This window comes from Lynx canadensis, chromosome A2 (assembly GCF_007474595.2).
Source record: "Lynx canadensis isolate LIC74 chromosome A2, mLynCan4.pri.v2, whole genome shotgun sequence".
Taxonomy (NCBI): domain Eukaryota; kingdom Metazoa; phylum Chordata; class Mammalia; order Carnivora; family Felidae; genus Lynx; species Lynx canadensis.
The window spans coordinates 147,110,083-147,134,012 of record NC_044304.2 but is presented as its reverse complement, the minus strand read 5'-3'; the positions used below and the strand labels follow the sequence as shown (position 1 = coordinate 147,134,012).

Genomic DNA, 23,930 nt, shown 5'->3' with positions numbered 1-23,930 from the left:
CGTTTTCTTCCAAAATTTGCTACAAAGACATCAATGAACATATTAATCACTACTGGAATCTTCTTGCTGGTAATTTTTATAATGGCTCTTAAAGGTTTTGAACTATATTCTCCTCAGTTTAAGGTTTCTGTGACTCAAAGCTATTGTAATATCCACTATAAAATATATCATTATAGAAATACTATAGACCAATCTCAGATAAGTGCCTGGATCAATCTTGGGTTTCATTTTTTAGTTCTATGACAAGGGGCATACATTTGAGCCCTCTGTTCTTCCTATTGTTTAATGTAATACAAGACTCTAGTCAACAGAGACACATACATCACTTTTACATCATTTGCCCTACAGAACTCCACACTTTTAAGAATGAATTAAAGAGGTAAACAAGTGACATGACTTATAAGCAGTTTGCATGATGCGAGGTCAACTGAAATGGGAAAGGAGGAGAAAGAGGCCAAAACAAGCCAACAACAAAACCCCAATTCTTACATTACAGCACTGAGTCTGTTAATAGTGCTTACTTGCCCCAATTTTATAAAAATGAAATAAAAATCAGAAAAGGGTAAACTGACTGATTACTTTTTCTTTTATACTCATTAGTTCTTAAAAGTTAAAGTAAGAAAAAAATATATATATATATTTAAATGGAAAGTATACCAATTTCACTTTATTAGCCTAATTCAGGAATGGGATGAGGAGAAAGGGGCTGAGGTCAGGTATGAAGGAAGAGGGTTAAAACTTGTGACAGTAAAGATCCCTTCAAAATTCTGGTGCAGTCCTCAATCACTGCAGCCTAATTGTCGGTCAACGGAGTTGGACTCCAAAATACTGAAATCAGACGTTCTCCATTTCTGTCCAGTGACTCTTCAGTTACAGCGTGATGAGGTCTACCAGGTTGCCTTTGGGAGGAGTCATGCTGTCAGGAAAGAAATTTACTAAGGTGTCAAAGAGCTGAGTTCTTTGAGCATAGGTGTGATCCACATCGGAAAAGCCTGGTAAAGGGAGAGATACAAAGAAACTCATCCATTGTGTCTAAAACATGTAACGGAGAAGCTAGTTGAGAAAAGCAGCAATGTAGAATGCAAAAATCAAAACCAAATCTGATTTTAAAACCAGACAAACGTAGGTCCCAAACCCAGGTCTAGTACCTGGCAGTGGTGTGATCTTAGGTGAGTTAATCAGCCTTTCTGCAACTGTCTGGTCAGCTATAAATTTGTATTAATCTTGTATACTCATGGGGATATTGTGCATATTAGGTATAATTATGTGAGAAGCACCTGTTCTGATGACTGGCACTTTAGTAACTAATATTGACTCTCTTCTTTTCTTTACATTTACCTCTTCTAGTCCACTGAGGAAATTTCTGCCTCTTTTCCAACTTTATAATACTTCCGACCACTAACATTTTTTTATAATAAAAAAATACAATAAAATCAAAATGAAAAATAAAATCACTTTCTTTAGAAAGTGGTCTAAAATCATTAAGGTCCCAAGAGCTGAATGTAGTCTCAGAGAACTGAGTGAAAACATAACTGAGGGTAAGAAATACATGTATGATAGCAGAGAACAGTACCTGGCCATACATGTTTGATACTATGCACCATGCTCTACGCCAGGCACACGTTGTGTGAAAAACAGAGCAATGAACGACTTTTCTGCAGGTAAACATTAGAAAGTGGATGACAGAGGTGCCTGGGTGGCTCAGTCAGTTGAGCGTCTGACTTTAGCTCAGGTCATGATCTCATGGTTCGTAGGTTTGAGCCCCACGTCGGGGTCTGTGCTACCAGCTCAGAGCCTGGAGCCTGCTCAGGATTCTGTGTCTCCCTTTCTCTCTGCCCCTCCCCTGCTCATGATCTCTCTCTCTCTCTCAAAAATAAACATTAAAAGGGGCGCCTGGGTGGCGCAGTCGGTTAAGCGTCCGACTTCAGCCAGGTCACAATCTCGCGGTCCGTGAGTTCGAGCCCCGCGTCGGGCTCTGGGCTGATGGCTCGGAGCCTGGAGCCTGTTTCCGATTCTGTGTCTCCCTCTCTCTCTGCCCCTCCCCCGTTCATGCTCTGTCTCTCTCTGTCCCAAAAATAAATAAACGTTGAAAAAAAAAAATAAACATTAAAAAAAAAAGTGGATGACATTCTTAAAAGGTGGGGGCCAATGGAACTACAGGATTTTTTCCCCTTTAACCTTTAGTAAACATTTAATTTTCAAGTTCATTCCAGTCAAAGGAATATTCAGTGAGATGCTTCCTTCCTTTACTTAGCTGCTGTATTGCTTTAAGCTGCCTCAAATTTCTTATGTACATATAACGAATGATAAACAAAGTAGTCTTTTGATTTCCCCATTCCTGAAATGGCTGAGACATGAGAGCCCTATAGACTACCACAAGAAACAGAAATAGTGCCAGAAAGAGTTATATATGCCATAATACTCAGTGAAAATTATTTCAAATTGGACCAATTTTCATTCAACTTAGAATACTGTTTTAGGTGCACTGTTTTCATTCTTGTAAAGAACATGAACAGAACAGAACATTGCCAAGGATATCAGTTTCCTGGAAGGAAAATAAACAATGCCTCAAGAAAAGTACATTCTTTTTTGTTAAAAAAATTTTTTTTGCTATTATTTTAAGTTTGAGAGCAAATGTTTACTTCTTTGGAGCTTAAGATTTAACAAAGAAATATCATGGAAAAGAACAGAAGGAAATACTCCAAAATGTAAGCAAAGGTTAGCTTTGAATGATGGTATTACTTTTTCCCCCTATTTAAATTGCTTTTCTGAATTTCTAAATTGCTTTATTTTCAACTTATTTTGAAAATTTTCAAATTCTTAGACAAGTTTCAATAATGCAACAAATATTCATATACCCTCACCTAGATTACTTAATTGTTAACATTGTCACATGTTCTCATTCTTTCTGTTGTTTGTACCCCACACATACTTTTTTTGTGGAACTATTTGGGAGTAAGTTGTAGACATTTTCACTCATACTTGAGTTCATTTCACCTAAGAACATCACTTGAATAGCCACTATATACTAAATTTGGGAAACTTAACAATAGTCTTTTTTATAGTCATTTTCTCCACTAAACTAAAACTCAATCCACTATCAAGCACTGTATTTAGTTTTTGGGTCTTTTAAAGTTTATTATTTATTTTGAGACAGAGACAGTGCAAGTTGGGGTGGGGTGCAGACAGACAGGGAGACACAGTCTAACCCAAGCAGTCTCTGCACTGCCAGTGTGAAGCCCGATGCAGGGCTCAAACTCAACAAAACCGTGAGATCATGGCCTGAGAGTCAGACGCTTAACCAAATGAGCCATCCAGGTGCCCCTTCAAGTCTCTTTGGCCTGGAATAGTTCCTCAGCCTTTTTTTTTTTTTTTTTTTTTATTAAAAAAAACCCGTTTGGGGCGCCTGGGTGGCACAGTCGGTTAAGCGTCCGACTTCAGCCAGGTCACGATCTCGCGGTCCGGGAGTTCGAGCCCCGCGTCAGGCTCTGGGCTGATGGCTCAGAGCCTGGAGCCTGTTTCCGATTCTGTGTCTCCCTCCCTCTCTGCCCCTCCCCCGTTCATGCTCTGTCTCTCTCTGTCCCAAAAATAAATACACGTTGAAAAAAAAATTAAAAAAAAAAAACCCGTTTATTTATCTTGAGAGAGAAAGAACACAAGTTGGGCAGAAGCAGAGAGAAGGGGAGAGAGAATCCCAAGCAGGCTTCACGCTCAGCATGGAGCCAGCCCAATGTAGGGCTTGATCCTACCTCAAGATCATAACCTGACCTGAGATAAAGAGATGCTTAATAGACTAAACCACCCAGGTGCCCCTTAGCCTCTGTTTTTTAAATGGCACTGATATTCCTTTTTTTTTTAATGTTTATTTTTGAGAGAGAGAGAGACAGAGCACGAGTGGGGTAGGGGAGACACAGAATCTGAAGCAGGCTCCAGGCTCTGAGCTGTCAGCACAGAGCCTGACACGGGGCTCGAACACACAAGCCGTGAGACCATGACTTGAGCCGAAGTTGGACGCTTAACTGAGTCACCCAGGCACCCTGACACTGATATTCTTGAAAAGTACAGAGCAGTTATGTAGCAGAATGTGCTGGATTTGGGTTGTCTGACTGCTTCCTCATGATCAGAATGAAATTTATGCAGTTCTGGCAAGAATACTACATAAGTGATACTGTGTCCTTCTCAGTGCATCATGTCAGGAGGCACATGCTATCAGTGTGTCCCAGTGTTCACTTTGACCACTTAAGCTACAGTAGCCAATTTTTTTCCAATGTGAAGGTGTTCTTTTCTACCACTATAATTAGTAAAATATTGACGAGGATACAATGAGACTGTGTGAATATCCTGTTCCCCAAGAGACTTGCACCCGATGATATTAGCATTCACTGATGATTCTTGCTAAAATAATTATATCTTGCTAAACAACTACAATGCTGTTTTTCTAATTACAATTCCTTCTACATTTGTTGACTGACATTAATTATACAGTTTTTTTTCCCCTTCCATTTTATTTGTTTGCATGAGTATGTTCTCATGGATCCTTTTCTTCTTCAATATATAGTATTTATTACTGTCATTATTCATTTTAATACTCATACTGAACCAGTTTGGGCCAGTGAGAGCTCTTTTGAGCTGGTTTCTATGTCTTTTTTAAATGTTCCCATTAACGGGGCACCTGGGTGGCTCAGTTGGTTGAGTGTCTGACTCCAGCGTAGGTCACCATCTCATAGTTTGTGGGTTCGAGCCCCACGTCCAATTCTGTGCTGACAGCTTGGAGCCTAGAGCCTGTTGGGGATTCTGTGTCTCCCTCTCTCTCTCTGCTCCTCCCCCACTCACGTTCTGTCTCTGTTTCTCAAAAACAAATAAACATTAAAAAAGAATTTTTTAAAAAACACTCTGTTCCTTTCTGGCACAAGAAGATATCCAAGCTCATCTTTACACAGTCCTGGAATGAGCCATTTTCCCAAGGACGCCTTATTCCTTTTTAGTGGTAACATTTAGAAACTAAGATCAGTTGTGCTAATTGCCAAGGGTGGTGCTGTTTCTAGGCCTATCCACATATGTACACACATATTATATAGCTTTTTTTTAAGCCAAAATCATGAGTTCATGATTTCATTGATGATTCTCAGTTTTTAAGAATGTTAAAGGATTCTTCCTCTCCTTATCCCATTCCCTATTTATAGTACCTCCTTTCTTCCACTAAGAAAACTGACATTCTGCAATATCATATTTACTCATTTGCTCAACCTGAAATACACACAAAACACATTCCAGAATTACTATACCCAAACCACTACAGGCAAAACACAAGATTTCTTTGCTTTCACTGTCTTTAAAATATATTTCAGTAGGAGTATGGTCTAAGCATTGTACTAAACATTTTCTCTCTTCCCCCCTGCTATTGGGTGGTAATGTTACCAACTGGATAAACAGGCTTCTGTTTGTAGTCAACTTTCAGGTTTTTCCTTTCTTTATTTTCTATATTTGTAAAAATGTGATGTTTTATTTTTAGGAGAAAATATTGATTCTGTGGTAATCCTCTAATGAAGTAATACCTATGTATTACTAATGAAACACCTGTCTTCTTATGAAATAATATCAAATGAAGTAAATACATTTCCATGAGATTAAATGATTTAAGAGGGAGGGAAACACTGAGTTCCTGCTGTGTGCTAGGTGGTTTATGCATGACCACATTTCATTCTTATAAAAAAAAAATAATGAAGCATTTATCATAAATTCCCCTTTCGTGTGAGACAGGTTAGAGAGATTCAGTAATTTAGTAAGATCTCACAGCTGGTGAGAGAAGAGAATAGAACGTGGACCCATGTCTGTCTGACTCCAAAGCTCATTTATGTATTTTTATTAACAAATATTCACTGAGTGCTTAAACTGTAAGCAGTGTGCTAAGTTTCTTTAACCCTTAAAAGAACATGTTTAATTAATTTTTTGACTTAAATATTTTTATCATTGGAGTATACTGACATACAATGTTATGTTAGTTTCAAATGTACAACTTAGTGATTTTTTTTTTTTAATTTGAGAGAGAGAGAGAGAGAGAGTATATGTGAGCAGGGGAGAAGAGCAGTGTGGGGGGGAGAGAGAGAGAAAGAGAGAATGATTCAATGAATGAATGAATGAATGTATCTTAAGTAGGCTTCACAGTCAGCACAGAGACTGACATGGGGCTTGATCCCACGACCCTGGGATCATGACCTAAGCTGAAATTAACAGCCAGACACTCAACCAACTGAGCCACCTAGGTGCCCCACAATGTGGTGATTTTTACTTAACAATTCCATACATTACTCAATACTCCTCACAGTAAGTATAGTTACCATCTGAACAGGTTTTATTTTTATTCACCATTTACCAGTGAGAAGACTGAAATTTACACTATCATTAGATGAATGTTTAAATTATGGTAGATCCTATTATGGAATATCATATATCACTCAATAAGAATACAATAGATTATAGTTTCTTGCAAACATCTCCACGCCACATCATTAAGTTTTAAAATGTTATGTTGTAGAATACATATTTTAAATTGTGTAATAAAACCAGAACATACAAAACTATACATCTGTGTCTGTGTGTACAGTCCATCCTTATTATTCAGATATTTGTGCATTTGTCTGCCCATTAAAATTTAGCTGAAACTCAAAATAAATACTTGTGGCACTATGTGGTCTTGCACAGACAAGTGGACAGCTGCGAAAATACACACACGTTCTCAGCTGAGGATGAACTGGGTGATGCTCTGCCTTCTTTTTTCACCTCTCACATTATAAACAAGCGTCCTTTTTGGTCTATTGGTGTCATGTTTTTTGCATTTTGTGCTTTTTGTTGGTGACCTCACTGCTTAAAATGATCCCCCAAATGTAGTGCTGAAGTGTTGTCTAGTGTTCTTAAATGCAAAAAGGCCATAATGTGCCTAATGGAGAAAATGTGTGTGTTCAGACAAACTTCTTTGAGGAAAGAGTTACAGTGCTGTTGCCTGAGTTCAATGTTAATGAATGAACAATATAAGGAACTTAACTCCCTACGTCCCATAGGGTAATGGTTCAGTATTCACTAATTCAGCCGTAACAGAACAGACTGATGACTTAACAGAACTACTGTAAATAAAGAGAATCAGCTGTATTTGTATATCTGTGTATATGGTTGTGTGTATATGTGTGTTTGTGTAAAGATCTGCCAGATATGAAAGGTAACACTTGAGAGGAGACAGCTGAGGAAAGTTGTTCAGGAAGAATCTTAAGCTTTATCTGTAGTCAATGTTTTTTAAAAAAATACATTAAAAAGGGTAGGCACTAGGAACGTAACATGACTAATTAAAAGGCAGAGCTGGGACAAAAACGGTTACATTGATTATCATAAATCTCACACTCCTAATCAATGTTTCTTTCACTTGATTTTCATCATAAAATGGAATAAGAAATTAATCAGAGTAGTAGAAACTGGTAGAGCTCAATGAGAAGCAGTATAGTTGGTAGTTTATAGAGAGTGAGCTCTGAAGCCATACTATTCAAGTTTCTATCCTTGTTTTGCCATTCACCAGCACTATTCCTGGGCAGTGTCCCAGTTTCTTCATATATAAAAGGGCCTCACAACAGTAGCTACTTCATAGGACTATTATCTAGATTAAATGAGTTAAGACATGTATAGTACTTAGAATAGTACCTGGCCCCATAGAAGTGCTCAATAAATACTAGCTATCACTTTATTGCTACTATCATGACTAAAGATAATGACTGCTCTAAAAAGAAAAGTGAACTATTAGGAATATACAATACTTTTAACTTAATATCCTATACAGACTAGGTAAGTTTTCCTATTTACATTTTTCTCCTGGATATAAGTTTATTTATACTTTCTATTGCTAATAATAAATTCACTATTATATAAAAAGTATCTGTAAACATGTGGGTTACAGACAAGAGGTTGAAGAAAGTATCTTTTATTAAAAAATTTTTTTTCATGTTTATTCATTCCTGAGAGAGAGAGACAGAGGGCAAGTGGGGGAGGGGCAGAGAGAGAGGGAGACACAGAATCTGAAACAGGCTCCAGGCTCTGAGCCATCAGCACAGAGCCTGAAGTGGGGCTCAAACTCATGAGCCGCGAGATCATAACCTGAGCTGAAGTCGGACACCCAACTGACTGACTCTCTCTCAATCTCTCTCTCTCCTTCCAAAAAAAAAAAAAAAGGCAAAATGCTCTACAAGACAGATTTTTTCCTAGTTCTCACATACCTTGTTGAAAGTACGCTTAAACTGTACCAATGCATACTTTCTGGAACCAAGACACAGCTCTAAAAATTAGCAAAATGTCTGAGTTCAAGCTTAAAAGTGCCCATAGCCACCAGAAGCTCTAAAGATCCCCAGAGGTTATTTTGCTCTGAAGTCTGTCATTTTTCAAAATTAAGATGTCAGCTGTCTGTAAATCACTTTCCATTTTTCTAATTCTTTAAGGTACATAGGACATTAGTCGATAATTAATTCTCACTAGGAGGTTAAGAGAAGCAATTTGGAAGGAAGTCTGTCAGAAACTTTAGCAGAGGCAAATTTTTTGGAGAATTTAGAAAATGAAGTATTTAGTTTATCTATACATGAAAAAAATGTATACAACTAGAGACACTGGGCTGGCTCAGTTGGTGAAGCGTGTGACTCAATCTCAGGGTTGTGAGTTTCAGGCCCACATTGGGTGTAGAGATTACTCAAAAATAAAAATCTTAAAAAATGTATATATCTACACGTGAAATACCCCACTTGATTTCAACTCTAAGTGGAGTGAAGATAAGACAATCTGATGGGAAATAAACAAGAGTCAGGAACTTGAAGTAGGCATGAAACATTAAGAAAAATACATTTTGTTTATAAATAATATACCAAATTTCTCCTTATTAAAATTGGCATAAAGTCTGAATTTGCCTTTCATCCAAACTTACCAGTGTTACAAAGAAGATTACATTTTTTTTTAAATCCTTTTCTGTTTTTTAATTTATTTATTTTGAGAGACAGAGCGTGCACCCAGAGGGGCAGAGAGAGAGGGAGAGAAAGAATCGCTAAGCAGGCTCCGAGCTGTCAGCACAGAGCCCGATGTGCGGCTTGAACTCATGGTTCGTAAGATCATGACCTGAGCCCGAAACCAAGTTTCCAATGTTTAACTGACCGAGCCACCCAGGTATCCCAAGAAGATTATGTTTTTGAGGGAGGTGATATTAATAGTACTCTGAATGGGGCACTTACTGTTTTATTGTGTTAAGTGTTCGCCATAATTATTTCACCTAATTCTCTCAACTTAAGGTAAGTACTCTTATTACCTCCATTTTATAAATGGAGAAATTAAATATTACAGAGGTGACTTGCTCGGGGCACCTGGGAGGCTCAGGTCACGATCTCACGGCTTGTGGGTTCAAACTCCCCATCAGGCTCTGTGCTGACAGCTTGGAGCCTGAAACCTGCTTCGGATTCTGTGTCTCCTTCTCTCTCTCTGCCCCTCCCCTGCTCATACTCTTGTCTCTGAAAAATAATAAATAAATGTTAAAAATTAAAAAAAAATAAAATAAAAAGAAAGGTACTTGCAAGACGTCACTTTTTTTTAAGTAGGCTTCACACTCAGCGTGGAGCCCAATGTGGGGCTAGAACTCATGACCCTGAGATCAAGATCTGAGCTGAGATCAAGAGTCGGACACTGAACTGACTTAGGCACCCAGGCACCCCTCAAGGTCGCTTTTTTTTTTTTTTTTCAACGTTCATTTTTATTTTTGGGACAGAGAGAGACAGAACATGAACGGGGGAGGGGCAGAGAGAGAGGGAGACACAGAATCGGAAACAGGCTCCAGGCTCTGAGCCATCAGCCCAGAGCCCGACGCGGGGCTCGAACTCCCGGACCGCGAGATCGTGACCTGGCTGAAGTCGGACGCTCAACCGACTGCGCCACCCAGGCGCCCCTCAAGGTCGCTTTTTGAAATTAATTTGGTTGAAATTAGCCAAGTGGCAGAATTGATATCTGAACCTAGATTCTGACTCTTAATCACTCTCCTACACTCTCATCTCTAACTACTAAACATACTGCCTCCTTCAAACACGGTAGGAAGTAAAACCCCACAGGAATTTTCTTTTTGTATTTTTTTCTATTGTTTGTATTGTTCTCAGTGTATCTGAGGTTTGCTTGGAATCCAAGTAAAACAAACTGTTCCTGAAAAATATATTAGCTGGCAGTGAATGGGGAAGAGACCAAAGAAAGGAGTTAAGTTAAAGGTAAAATATTTGCTGACACCAACCTAACATATTTAAATGACTGCCAAGACATTTTTGTTCTAAAGGCTAAATATAAGTCAGCCAGAGACATTTTAGTGCTGCCCACCAATAAAATAGAAATAATGGCCCTGGGCTGTGGTATCCATGCATAACAAGGCACATGTTCATTCAAACAATATCTATGTGCCAGGTTCCCAATTCATGTATCACTAAATCTGTCTCAAATGATGAAATTCACAAGGGTATGGACTTTCTAAAATAATGCTTATACTTAAGTTCTTCATCACAGGGTTAAGCTCTCTGTTAGCCTCAAAATATTTGTATGGAATAGTGCTAAACAATTATCTAAATTTTCAGAGAACCTATGTTTTATAGCAAAGTGTGCTCAGTCCTACCCTGTGGAATCCTATGTGTTCCGGAATTAGAACTCAGGACTAGAGGTGCCTCTATCAGTGGAGAAGCCTCGATTACTGGTTATGGAATAAGAAAGGGCAAGACCCCAAGGAAAATTGCTATTCTTTCCATCCCACTGAAAAACACCAGAATTATATATGTTCTGTTCCTTTGAGGTATAGCTCACCTTTAGGAGACAGAAGGATGATGAAGAAATTAAATTGCTATCCCAAAGTGTTATTTTATGCTAGAGATAAAGACTAGTATCTGTATTTCATATACTGGAAAATCTCAATACTACTGTTCAGCTCTAAGGCAAATTATAACAGCAGTGGCATGAATGGAATTAATAAGCATTTACCATGTGACTGTATTTTGTAATGCCAAGGGGGGGCTGGAAATTCCCATACTTCAAAAGCCTACAGTCTTGTTGAAAACATAAAGCTATCATAATGATGTATCCTAACAAAAAGATTCTTGAAAATTCACCTGATTTCTGCTGGATTCTGTAAGATTCCCCACTTCACTACAGTCTAGTTACGTTAATAATCCATTGATACTAAATGAGAGTACTCCTAAATGGAGACTGATGCCCATATCTGGAGTGTCTGAGAAACACTGGAGTTTCAAGTAGAGTTTATCTTAAACAATTAAAATAACAGCATACAAAATTTGGCATTTTCAGGGAAGAGATAATGCATTTTCTCTAATCTCAAAATGATTTTTTCACTGCCTACCCGTCACCAATCTGTTGATTCCACAAAGAATAAACTGAGAGGAAAAATCATCCCACCAAGAAGTGTCATCTAATAGTTAAGTGTATGAGTAGTACACCTACATTCCAAAACCATGCTATACGAGTTAATTTATTTTGATCATGCTTCTACTGCCATGTGTTTGCATAAGAACCCAGCAATTGGTGTAACAGGAACTGCAAACTGACCCACGAACTGGTGACTGATGCTTGGAAAATAACTCTGTAGCAGGTTATTAGAAATTTTGCAGGCTACCTTGAAACTTGTTTTGTTTAGATGAACATCTCGCCTGATGTTTCACTTAAAAGAAACCAAAATCCAATCCCCAAAATGGTAGGGCATGTAAGCTAGATAAACTAGGCTGGAATACTTACCTAGAGCTGTAAAATCTGAACCAGATTTGAACAGAGCAGAAGCTAGGAGCTGAAACTGTAAAAGAAAAATAGAAGCAAATTAGCTGGCTAAGCATATTAGAGAAAAACTACGTGTCAGTTTGACCATTTATTAGCCACTGTAGGTCTCTGCACATGTGCTGCAGAAGTCTGTTCACGAAATAGTAGCAAGAACACTACATTTAAAAAAATATGATGATTTTTCTTTTTATTATTATTTTTTAACTTTCATTTGTTTTTGAGAGGCAGAGAGAGACAGAGCGCAAGCAGGGGAGGGGCAGAGAGAGAGAGAGAGAGAGAGAGAGAGAGAGAGAGAGAGACACACAGAATCTGAAGCAGGCTCCAGGCTCTGAGCTGATAGCACAGAGCCCTAAATGGGGCTTGAACTCACGAACTATGAGATCATGACCTGAGCCAAAGTCGGATGCTCAACTGACTGAGCTACCCAGATGCCCCAGATTCTTCTTCTTAAAAAAAAAAAAAAAAAATTTAAATGTTTATTTATTTTTAAGACAGAGACAGACAGAGCATGAACGGGGGAGGGTCAGAGAGAGAGGGAGACACAGAATCTGAAGCAGGCTCCAGGCTCTGAGCTGTCAGCACAGAGCCCGATGCGGGGCTTGAACTCATGGACCGTGAGATCATGACCTGAGCCGAAGTTGGATGCTCAACCAACTGAGCCACCCAGGCACCCCCCAGATTTTTCTTTTCTTTAGACATTTTTTTTTTTTTTTTGAGAGAGAGCAAGCGCGCGAGCATGCACGAGTGGGGGAGGGGCAAAGAGGGAGACACAGAATCCCAAGGAGGCTCCAAGCTGTCAGTGCAGAGTTTGATGATGTGGGGCTCAAACTCACAAACTGTGATTTCATGACCTGAGCTGTAATCAGGAGCTGGACACTTAACTGACTGAGCCACTGAGGTGCCCCAAGAATATACTGATTTTTCTACCAGACTGCTTTCCAAAATACTGGACCAAGTCTTGGAATTACTTTATTTTTAAAATTTATTAAAGTATATATGTACTTATTAACAAATAACGGGTCAACTGAAATTGAGAAAGTTTATAAGAACTACTATATTTACTTTAACTTGGGAGAACTATTCATCTTTATCTTGAATGAGGATGGCTGGAAAATAGGTAAGTTAAAGGAAGGAGTAGACCAATGAATAGAATCTCAATGGAATTACTTAGCACTTTGTAAGATCTGAGTGGTTGATATCACTGATTCCTCAAGATGTGCTTCCAGTCTTTAAAATTTCAGGTATCAATCACATCAATATTTGTAAGCTCTGACTTATGGCCTTTTGAAGGGCAGAGACTGGACAAGTATTCCAGAAGTAATTATTTAAGCAAGAGTTAGGAAAAAACGGAACAAAAGGAAGAGTTTAAGATACATGGGAAGTGTTCTTGTTTTGTTTTTTTAAATATTCTTGGGGTGGGGTGTGCCTGGGTGGTTCAGTTGGTTAAGCGCCGGACTTTGGCTCAGATCATGATCTCATGGTTCGTGAGTTTGAGCCCCGCATTAGGCTCTTTGCTGACAGGTCATAGCCTAGAGCCTGCTTCGGATTCTGTCTCCTTCTCTCTCTGCCCCTCCCCCAGTTCACGCTCTGTCTCTCTCAATAAATAAACGTTAGGGGCGCCTGGGTGGCGCAGTCGGTTAAGCGTCCGACTTCAGCCAGGTCACGATCTCGCGGTCTGTGAGTTTGAGCCCCGCGTCGGGCTCTGGGCTGATGGCTCGGAGCCTGGAGCCTGTTTCCGATTCTGTGTCTCCCTCTCTCTCTGCCCCTCCCCCGTTCATGCTCTGTCTCTCTCTGTCTCAAAAATAAATAAACGTTAAAAAAAAAAAATAAACGTTAAAAAAAATTAAAAAAAAAAATTCCCCACTCTTAGAAAATATTCTGCCAATGGAATAAAGACAGTCTCTTTAGCAAGTGGTGCTGGGAAAACTGGACAGAGATATGCAGAAAAACGAACCTGGACCATTTTCTTACACCATACCCAAAAATAAACTCAAAATGGATGAAAGACCTAAATGTAAGACAGGAAGCCATCAAAATCCTTGAGAAGAAAGCAGGCAAAAACCTCTTTGATCTTGGCTGCAGCAACTTCTTACTCAACATGTCTCCAGAGGCAAGGAAAACAAAAGCAAAAATGAACTATTGGGACCTCATCAAAATAAAAAGCTTCTGCACGGTGAAGGAAACAATCAGCAAAACTAAAAGGCAACTGATGGAATGAGAGAAGATATTTGCAAATGACATATCAGATAAAGGGTTAGTATCCAAAATCTATAAAGAATTTATCAAACTCTACAACCAAAAAAACCCAAATAATCCAGTGAAGAAATGGGCAAAAGACACGAATAGACACTTTTCCAAGGAAGGCATCCAGATGGCTAATACACACATGAAAAAAATATCACTCATCATCAGGGAAATACAAATCAAACCCACAATGAGATACCACCTCACACCTGTCAGAATGGCTAACATTAACAACTCAGGCAACAACAGATATTGGCGAGGATGCGGAGAAAGAGGATCTCTTTTGCACTGCTGGTGAGAATGCAAGCTGGTGCAGCCACTCTGGAAACCAGTATGGAGGTTCCTCAAAAAGTTGAAAATAGAACTACCCTATGACCCAGCAATTGCACTACTAGGCATTTATCCATGGGATACAGGTGTGCTGTTTCCAAGGGACACATGCACCCCCATGTTTATAGCAGCACTATCAACAATAGCCAAAGTATGGAAAGAGCCCAAATGTCCATCGATGGACGAATGGATAAAGAAGATGTGGTATATATATATATATATATATATATACAATGGAGTGTATATATACTCCATATAGATGAACACAAAGGAAGGGAAGCAAAAATAATAAAAAATAGGGAGGGGGACAAAACATAAGAGACTCCTAAATATGGAGAACAGAGGGTTACTGGAGGGGTCGGGGGGGGGATAGGCTAAATGGGTAAAGGGCATTAAGGAATCTACTCCTGAAATCATTGTTGCACTATATGCTAATTTGAATGTAAATTAAAAAAAATTCTGGGTATTAGTCCTCTGTCAGATATATCTACTGCAAATATTATTTAGTCTGTGGCTTGTCCATTTTTCTAAAGTCTTCTAATGAAATTTTACTTCTGATGAAATCCAACTTAGCAGGCTTTTTACTTTTAGGGTTAGTGCCTTTGTGTCATGTCCATGAAATTTCTGCCTATACCAAGGTTGTGAAGATGTTTTCTTCTTGAAGCTTTATTGTTGTAGGTTTTATATTTAGGTCCATCTTTTTTTTTTTTTTTAATTTAATGTTTATTTATTTTTGAGAGATAAGAGCACAAGCAGGGAGGATCAGACAGAGAGGAGAGACACAGAATCCGAGCAGGTTCCAGGCTCTGATCTGTCAGCACAGAGTCCAACACGGGGCTCGAACCCACAAACCGTGAGATCATGACCTGAACCAAATTCAGACGCTTAACTGAGCCACTCAGGCATCCCTAAAATTCTTATTTTCTCCTTCTTCTTCTTTTTTTTTTATTAAAAAAAAGTTTTTATTAAAAAAAATTTTTTTTAACCTTTATTTATTTTTGAGACAGAGAGAGACAGAGCATGAACGGGGGAGGGTCAGAGAGAGAGGGAGACACAGAATCGGAAGCAGGCTCCAGGCTCTGAGCCATCAGCCCAGAGCCCGACGTGGGGCTCAAACTCACGGACCGCGAGATCGTGACCTGAGCTGAAGTCAGACGCTTAACCGACTGAGCCACCCAGGCGCCCCTGTTTTTGTTTATTTTTGAATGAGAGAGCATGAACGGGGGAGGAGCAGAGAGAGAGGGAGACACAGTATCCGAAGCAGGCTCCAGGTTCTAAGCTGTCAGCACAGAGCCTGATGCGGGGCTTGAACCCACAAACTGTGAGACCATGACCTGAGCCGAAGCTGGACGCTCAACTGACTGAGCCACCCAGGCACCCTGAAAAATTCTTATTTTGTAATTGTTCATTGCTAATATAAAAATCACTTTTTGGGGCGCCTGGTGGCTCAGTCGGTTAAGCATCCGACTTCGGCTCAGGTCATGATCTCACGGTCCGTGAGTTCGAGCCCCGCGTCGGGTTCTGTGCTGACCGCTCAGAGCCTGGAGCCTGTTTCAGATTCTGTGTCTCCCTCTCTCTGACCCTCCCCTGTTCATGCTCTGTCTCTCCCTGTCTCAAAAATAAATAAAACGTTAAAAAAAAATAATAATCACTTTTCCCCCCTATTGACCTTGTATTCTGTAACCTTGCTAAATTCACTTATTTTAGCATATTGTTTTGCGGACTGCACAGGGTTTTCCATATACACAATAATGTGATCTATACACACAATTCTGCTTTTCCCTTTCCAATCCATACACTGCTTATTCCTTTTTCTTACCTGATTGCACTAGCTATAACTTCTGGTACAATGCTGAGTAGAGGATGTCTGTTGATAACAGGCATCCTTTCCTTGTCTTAATCTTCAGGGAAAGAGTTTTATAATTAGGAGTGAGAGCTTCATAGATGCCCTTTATGAGATTTAGGAAGGTTCTTTTCATTCCTTGTCTGCTAGTTGTTGTTGTTGTTTTTTTTTTTTTTTTATCATAAATGGGCTTTAAATTTTGTCAAATGCTTATTCTCCACTTATTGAGATGATCTAAGGTTCTTCTCCTTCATTCTATCAGTGTGGTGAACGACTGATTTTCAAATGTTAAACAGACTTTATATTCCTAGAATATACTCTCACTTAGTCATTATGCATTAACCTTTTTATATATTGCTGAATTAGATAAAATTTTATTAAGAATTTTGCATCTCCATTCACAAGAGGTATTATAGCTTTATAATAACACAAGAGGTTTATAGTTTTCTTTGCCTGTAGTATTTTGGTTGGGTTTTTAAGATCAGTCAAGGTGCTTCATAACAGGATGTAGAAAGTGTTCTGTCTTCCTCTCCTTTCTTAGAGTCTATGAAGAGTTGCTATTTTTACTTCCTTCATTCCTGAATTTAGTGAGATAGCCATCAAGAGTCCAGTTTTCTTTTCTTTCAAAAAACACTTTGAAAGTGTTTTATTTTTTTATTTTAGAGAGAGTGTGGGTGACAGCAAGCGGAAGAGGGACTGAGTGGGGGAGAGGGAAGGAGTGAGGGAGGGGGAGGGGAGAATCTTAAGCAGGCTCCCTGTTCAGCACAGAGCCCAATGTGGGGCTCTATCCCAGGGTCCCAGGATCATGACTAGGTGCCCTGAAAGTTGTATTTTGTTTGTTTGTTTTTTAAGCTTATTTATTTTAAGAGAGAGAAAGAGAAAGAGAGAGAGGAAGGGGCAGAAGGTTCAGGGAAAAAGAATTGCAAGCAGGCTCCATGCTGTGAGCAGAGTCCAGTGTGGGGCTGGAACTCAACTCACTGGAATTTATCCTTTACATTAAACCATAAGATCATGACCTGAGCTTAAATCAAGAGTCGGATGCTTAACTGACTGAGCCACTCAAGTGCCCCCCCAAAGTTTTTAATTACAAATTCAATCTATGTCTGTAACTGATATGGAGCTCCTTAATATTTTCTAATTCTTCTTGTGTCTGTTTTGTTGTGCCTTCCAAGGAATTTGTCCATTTCAGCAAGTTGAATTTGTTGGTAGTTCATAATATCTCCTTATTCTCTTTTAATATATATAGGGTCTGTAATAACGTTGACAACTTATATTTTCACTATTTTTTTTCTTCCTAAGTTTGGCTATTTTATTCACCTTTTCAAAGAACCAACTTTTCACTTAAAACATTTTTTTCTATTATTTGTTTTCTAGTTCATTATTTTCCGATCTTCTACTTATTTTAGGGTTAATTTGCTCCTCTTTTCTGACATCTAAGGTGAAAGACAAACATTACTGGTTCTACATGTGGAAGGATAGGGAGAAAACTATTATTTTAACAACCTGAATTTGTGGAACTGGTATGTACTGACCTAAGATTTTAACAGGTATCAAGTGATACTATATAATCTGAATAAAGCCAAACCTGAATATCTAAGTATCACCTCAATGTATAAGGCTGGCTGTTCCACAAGCATCTCAAACTGAAGATATATCCAACATTATACTCCTGGTCCCAGTCAGGAGTCCCCACCGAGCACCCCAAACTGGGATGACCCACAGCCTTCTCATTTCAGTTGATGGTAACTCCATCCACTAAGGCTAGTAACTTTGGCGTCATTTTTTTCAAACACTACATCTAGTCGATGATAAAATTCTGTTGGTTCTACTTTTTAAAAAAGTTTTTAATTTTCAGTTAACATACAGTGTAATATTGGTTTCAAGTGTACAGCATCGTGATTCAACACTTCCATACATCACCGTGTTCATCTCAAGAGCATTCCTTAATCTCCATCATTGACTTAACCCACTCTCACCCACCTCCTTTCTGGTAACCATTAGTTTGTTTTCTATAGTTAGGAGTCTTTTGGGGCACCTGGCTGATTCAGGTGGTAGAGGATATGACTCCTGATCTCTGGGTTATGGGTTTGAACCCCATGTTGGGTGCAGAGATTACTTAAAAAAAAAGAGAGAGTCTGTTTCTTGGTTTGCCTCTCCTTTTTCTCCCCCTTTGCTCACTTGTTTTGTTTCTTAAATTCCACACATTGAATAAAATCATATGGTATTTGTCTTTCTCCGACTTATCCATTTAGCATAATATTCTCTAGATCTGTCCATGTCATTGCAAATGGCAAGATTTCATTTTTTATGGCTGATAATATTCCACTGTGTATACGTGTACACACACACACACACACACACACACACAATCAATCGCACACATGGGCTGTTTCCATAATTTGCCTATTATAGATAATGCTGCTATAAATATCAAAGTGCATGCATGTATCCCTTTAAATTAGCATTTTTGTATTCTTTGGGTAAATATCTAGTAGTGTAAATGCTGGATCATAGGGTAGTTCTACTTTTAACTTTCTGAGGAAACTCTACACTGTTTTTCACAGTGGCTGCACCAGAGTTTGCATTCCCACTGGTGATTCCACTGTTAACATCTACTGAGAATCTGATCTACTCTACTTCTCACTATTTCTACTACTGGGTCTGAGCTACAATAATGCCTTCCTTAGAATTTCTGTGGTCTCCCTTATAGGTCTCTCTGCCTCCATTCTTATTCTCCTTTAGTCTATTCTCAATACAGCAGTCAGAATAATCTTAGATCTTAGTGATCTTAGGTAAGACATAAAGCAGATCTTATCACTCCTTAACTGGCTCCTTATTCATTCAGAGTGAAAACCAAAGTCCTAACAGTGACTTAAGAAGTCATTCACCATATGATTTCCCAATCCCTGCTCTTACCTCTCCGACCTCGTCTCTGACTCCTCTGAACATTTTTATTTCTGCTCTAGCCACAGTGGCCTCTTTGCTGTTCTACACAAAGCCAGAATGTTCCCACCCTCAGGTCCTTGTTCTAGCCCTCCCTTTGCTAGGAATTATCTTCCCCAAATTAGCTGCTTAGACTCCCTCACACCCTTCAAGTGTTTGTGTGCAGCTCATTTCTAAATGAGGCCTGTTATGATCATCCTACTTAATACTGCAACTGCCCAATTCTCACCCCTTCTAACTCTGATCTCCCTTTATTTACCCTTTTTATCTCTTTTTAATTTTCTCATTATACCTATTTCCAATGTACTATATAACTTATATACTTTATAAACTGTACTTTACAATTTGCTATATAATAGTTTATTGTCTTTCCTCAGTGGTAGTAATTACCACCCAGGAATGTATTTTGCTTGGTTCACTAATGTACCTCTTGTGCCTAGAAGAATGCCTGGCATGTTGTAAGGACTTAATACACATCGGTTAAATGAATGACACCAGTACTTTGGAAGCTCAGTAGAAATATAATTAATACAAAATGTGTAATACTGGCTGAAAACTTGTTTTTCTCATTCCTTCTCTATTATAGAATCTTCTGAAAATGGCAGAAATAATTTAGGCAACCTTCTCTTGGGCCTTTTCTAGAAAATTATATCATTTTCATAAGGTTTATCAGGACGTCATTGCCAATTTAGAATCCATGTTCTGGAGACTGAAGGAAAGCAAAGAATCATTATTTGGTATATAGCTGGTAATCCACCATCATTCCAATATAGGCACAATGATGATGATCATCATAATAGGTGCCCCCCAAAAGAGAACCACTTTTAGTTGCTGATACAATCATTTAATACACAGAGAACAAAAACAAGTTACTACAGAAAACACCAGTAAGGTCTGTTTTTGATAAGTGGAACAGTATGTTATAAGGAGAGCGAAGATCTCTATGCCTTACTAACAAATACTGTGAGTATATATCCTAGAACTGTCACCAAGGGATTTCTTTTACCAAAACAAAATCCATTCACACATTTTAAAACAAAATAATAATCTCACAGACCAGTAATTCTCAATGTCAGGAGTGTTTTCAGTTTTCTGTTACATAAGAGCAGACAGAGCATCTTAGGGTGAGGGTATTGTTTTGAAAAAGTTTAGAAGTGATTCAGATGCTGACACACATGTGCACAGCATCATTTTACCTAACTTCAACTAGGGCTAAACAACTCTTAACAGATACAGCTATTAAGAAATGGAATGGGGGGCGCCTGGGTGGCTCAGTTGGTTGAGCGGCCGACTTCGGCTCAGGTCATGATCTCACGGTCCGTGAGTTCGAGCCCCGCGTCGGGCTCTGTGCTGACAGCTCAGAGCCTGGAGCCTGTTTCAGATTCTGTGTCTCCGTCTCTCTGACCCTCCCCTGTTCATGCTCTGTCTCTCCCTGTCTCAAAAATAAATAAAACGTTAAAAAAAAATTTTTTTTTTTTTTAAAAAGAAATGGAATGGAAGTCTGTGGCATACAAAATCATAATTTGAAACTACTGAGGAAGCGATAAAAAGAGAAACCTGCTACCAAAATTTAAAAAATGGCTCAATTTGAACTCAAGATACCTCCCTGTCCTGGCTTTTCCCATTAGCTTAGCTTTAAGAACGAACTGTTCTCTTTGGCCTACTTGCAGCTGGCACAATTGAATTTATTTACTTTGCAATATTTTGTTTTAAGTTTTTAAGTCGTTGGGGTTTTTTTTTGAGAGAGAAAGAGAAACGGGGGCGGGGAGGGGCAGAGAGAAAATCCCAAGCAGGTTCTGCAATGTCAGCGCAGAACCGGGCTCATGGCTAAAACTCACAAACCGTGAGATCCTGACCTGAGCTGAAGTCGGATGCTTAACTCATTGAGCCACCCAGGAGCCTCTGTTCTGGCTTGGTTTTAAAAAATAAGAGAAAACAAAACAAACCAAAACAAAAAATAAGAGAAAAATGAATGTTCCTGGTAACAGCCATGTCAGAACAACTATGGAGAAAACACAAGGAAATTTATTTATAACGTTCAAATGCCTGGTCTAATACAATGCACATTAATGGGCTCTTTACAACTATGTTCAGTTATAAGCCATAACAGATTAAACCAAACATATTCTGCTACTTGGGGATAATTCCCCATTTCAAATAGTATCATGAATTGATTGAAGACACAAGGAAGACAATTAACTGTCCCCCTTCAGATGGTCCTAAATTGTGTTCTGCTGATTCTCCACCTAGGGAAGGGTTACAACCAATACTAAGTAAGAGCAACTATGAAAGAGAAGCTCTTTGTTTTGGTGCCAAGGACACACAGGTTCTACTGCTTGAAAGTACAATGAACCTGGTACCTGAAAGTGATTTGACATTAGATCAGAAGCCTGTGTTACTGGGGAACAAAGAAAAGCACTGCCTGATGTTGCTATTACAAAGCCAAAGTGAAACAACAGATAACAGGGAAGTAGATGGAAAGGACAGAACTAGATATCGTCAGCACCAATTCTGTGAGTAGAAGGTAAAATGGATTGCAGTTCAGATGTTGCAAGATGAACTATGAACAAGGATGCTTGGCAAAAGTTAAAGTGACAAAAGAATCTCAGAAGTTAGTAGGAAGACCAGCTATGACTATGAAATTCACTGCAGGTATATTCACACACCACAGATAAGCAAATATTCCCCACACTGGGGGTACAGATCACCCCTAAAAATATTATATCTTCTTCCCTCCCATATTAGGTAACCACCACCACAACAACAAATCCCTGAAAAGTAATGACCTGCTATTAATTCTCAAAGTTAGGGACTCCTAATGAATGAAGTCAGTAGAATGTAGTCCAACTATCCTGCTATGACATCAAGGTAGAAGGGATTCTAACTCCTACCAACCTCTCTTCACTTTGTCCCTACAAAAGAGGAGAGTTTTCTTTCTTCTCTTAAGGGATTTTGGAGTACCAACAGAAAAGTTCAGGGACATGCGGGAGGCTCAGTCGGTTGAGCATCTGACTTCTGATTTTGGTTCAAGTCATGATCCCAGGGTCATGGGATCAAGTCCTGTGTGTGATTCTCTCCCCCTCTGCCCCTTTCCCCTGCTCACACTCTCTCTCTCTTAAAAAAAAAAAAAAAAAGACTCAAACTTAGGCATGTAATCCTTAAGTGAAAGAAGCATGGGACTATGAAAGCAAAAATTTCTATTTGCTTCCCAACACACAAAACTAAAGTCTAAATTAAAATTTTAAACCTGAGAATCCTTTTCTGAATGGATCAAGGGCTTTCTGTGTGACCTGAACCTTTTGTTATCACATGAAAGTAAGCCTTTTCAATTTTTATTTCATCTGCTCTGTGCCACTTTATTATTTTTTTTTCAGAGACGGGGAGGGAGAGAGAGAGAGAGAGAGAGAGAGAGAGAGCGAGTGAGCGACTGTGCATGTGCACGTGTGCATAAGCAGGGGAGGGGCAGAGAGAGAGAGAGAGAGAGAGAGAGAGAGCGAGCGCCAAGCAGGCACCATGCTGTCAGTGTGGAGCCTGACGCAGGCTCAAACCCACAAACTGAAAGCCCATGACCTGAGCTGAAATCAAGAGTCAGAGACCCAACCGACTGAGCCATCCAGGTACCCCCTGCTCTATGCCATTTTAAAAAGTATTAGTGTCATCCCATTTTCCCCATTTTCCTTTAAACATCTAAGAGCAAAATCAGCAAGTAAGAGTTAGAAAGACTTTTTTTCTTTTAATGCTCACTTTCTGAAGTTTATTATCACTTTTACCTCTTTTGTCTCTTCTGGGTCTGAATGATCCACAGTTATATAAAGATCGTTTTGTAAATATTTCAGAGCACTAAGGGGATCCATTTGGGCCTTTTCTTCAAACCTAGAAAATGTAAACAAGAACAATAATTGTCTGGAGTTATGGGAAAACATCAGAAATGTCATTCAGACCTGGAGTAGAATATTGTGTCTAAGGAGTCACTGTAGATATCTAAAAGAAAAAAACCCTGTGTTTGGGAATCCAGAAGTAAGAATACTGCCTTGGAGACAGTACAGCTGTGGAGTTCCTGGAGATGTCATGGTGATGCCAGGAGGTCACAGGCAGCTGTGGAGCGAGAGACTGGGTAGGAGTACCTCCTACCCTCTTCTTAAAACTACAAGCTAAGATTAAATCAACTACAAAACATAGTGAACATGTCAAATATTTTACATAACAAAACTGCAAAAGAGCCAAATATGTTTCATGAGAAACAAGTAGAGATAAAATAAAAATACTCGATTAGATTTGTGCAATATACATTCCATTAGAGGTCCTTAACAGGTCAGAAACAGACATGAGTATACTTTCTTTTCACGAGTATCATGGACACTGATTGAATATATATATATTTTTTAAATTGCTCAAATATTTTTAACAAGATTATTTCCTGTCTCAGTCAATAACAATAACAATTGTAGCAACCACTTATCAAGTATTTGTTATATGCTAGGCAATGTATCAAGTATTTTACATATATTACTTCATTTATCCCCGTTACGATGACGATGTTTTATTATCATATTTTATTTATTTATTTTTTTTTAAATTTTTTTTTTTTTCAACGTTTATTTATTTTTGGGACAGAGAGAGACAGAGCATGAACGGGGGAGGGGCAGAGAGAGAGGGAGACACAGAATCGGAAACAGGCTCCAGGCTCCGAGCCATCAGCCCAGAGCCTGACGCGGGGCTCGAACTCACGGACCGCGAGATCGTG

The 23,930-nt window shown here is 39.0% G+C and overlaps 1 protein-coding gene across 1 annotated transcript in view; it reads right to left on the bottom strand.

The window, feature by feature from the left end:
• Positions 1–639: 639 nt before the first annotated feature.
• Positions 640–23,930, bottom strand: part of MKLN1 (muskelin 1) — a 188,514-nt gene continuing 165,223 nt past the window's right edge. The window contains 3 exon segments of the mRNA XM_030308458.1: positions 640–992; positions 11,788–11,842; positions 22,957–23,059. Of these exon segments, the coding sequence (XP_030164318.1) occupies positions 871–992; positions 11,788–11,842; positions 22,957–23,059 (280 nt within the window). The 3' untranslated portion in view covers positions 640–870.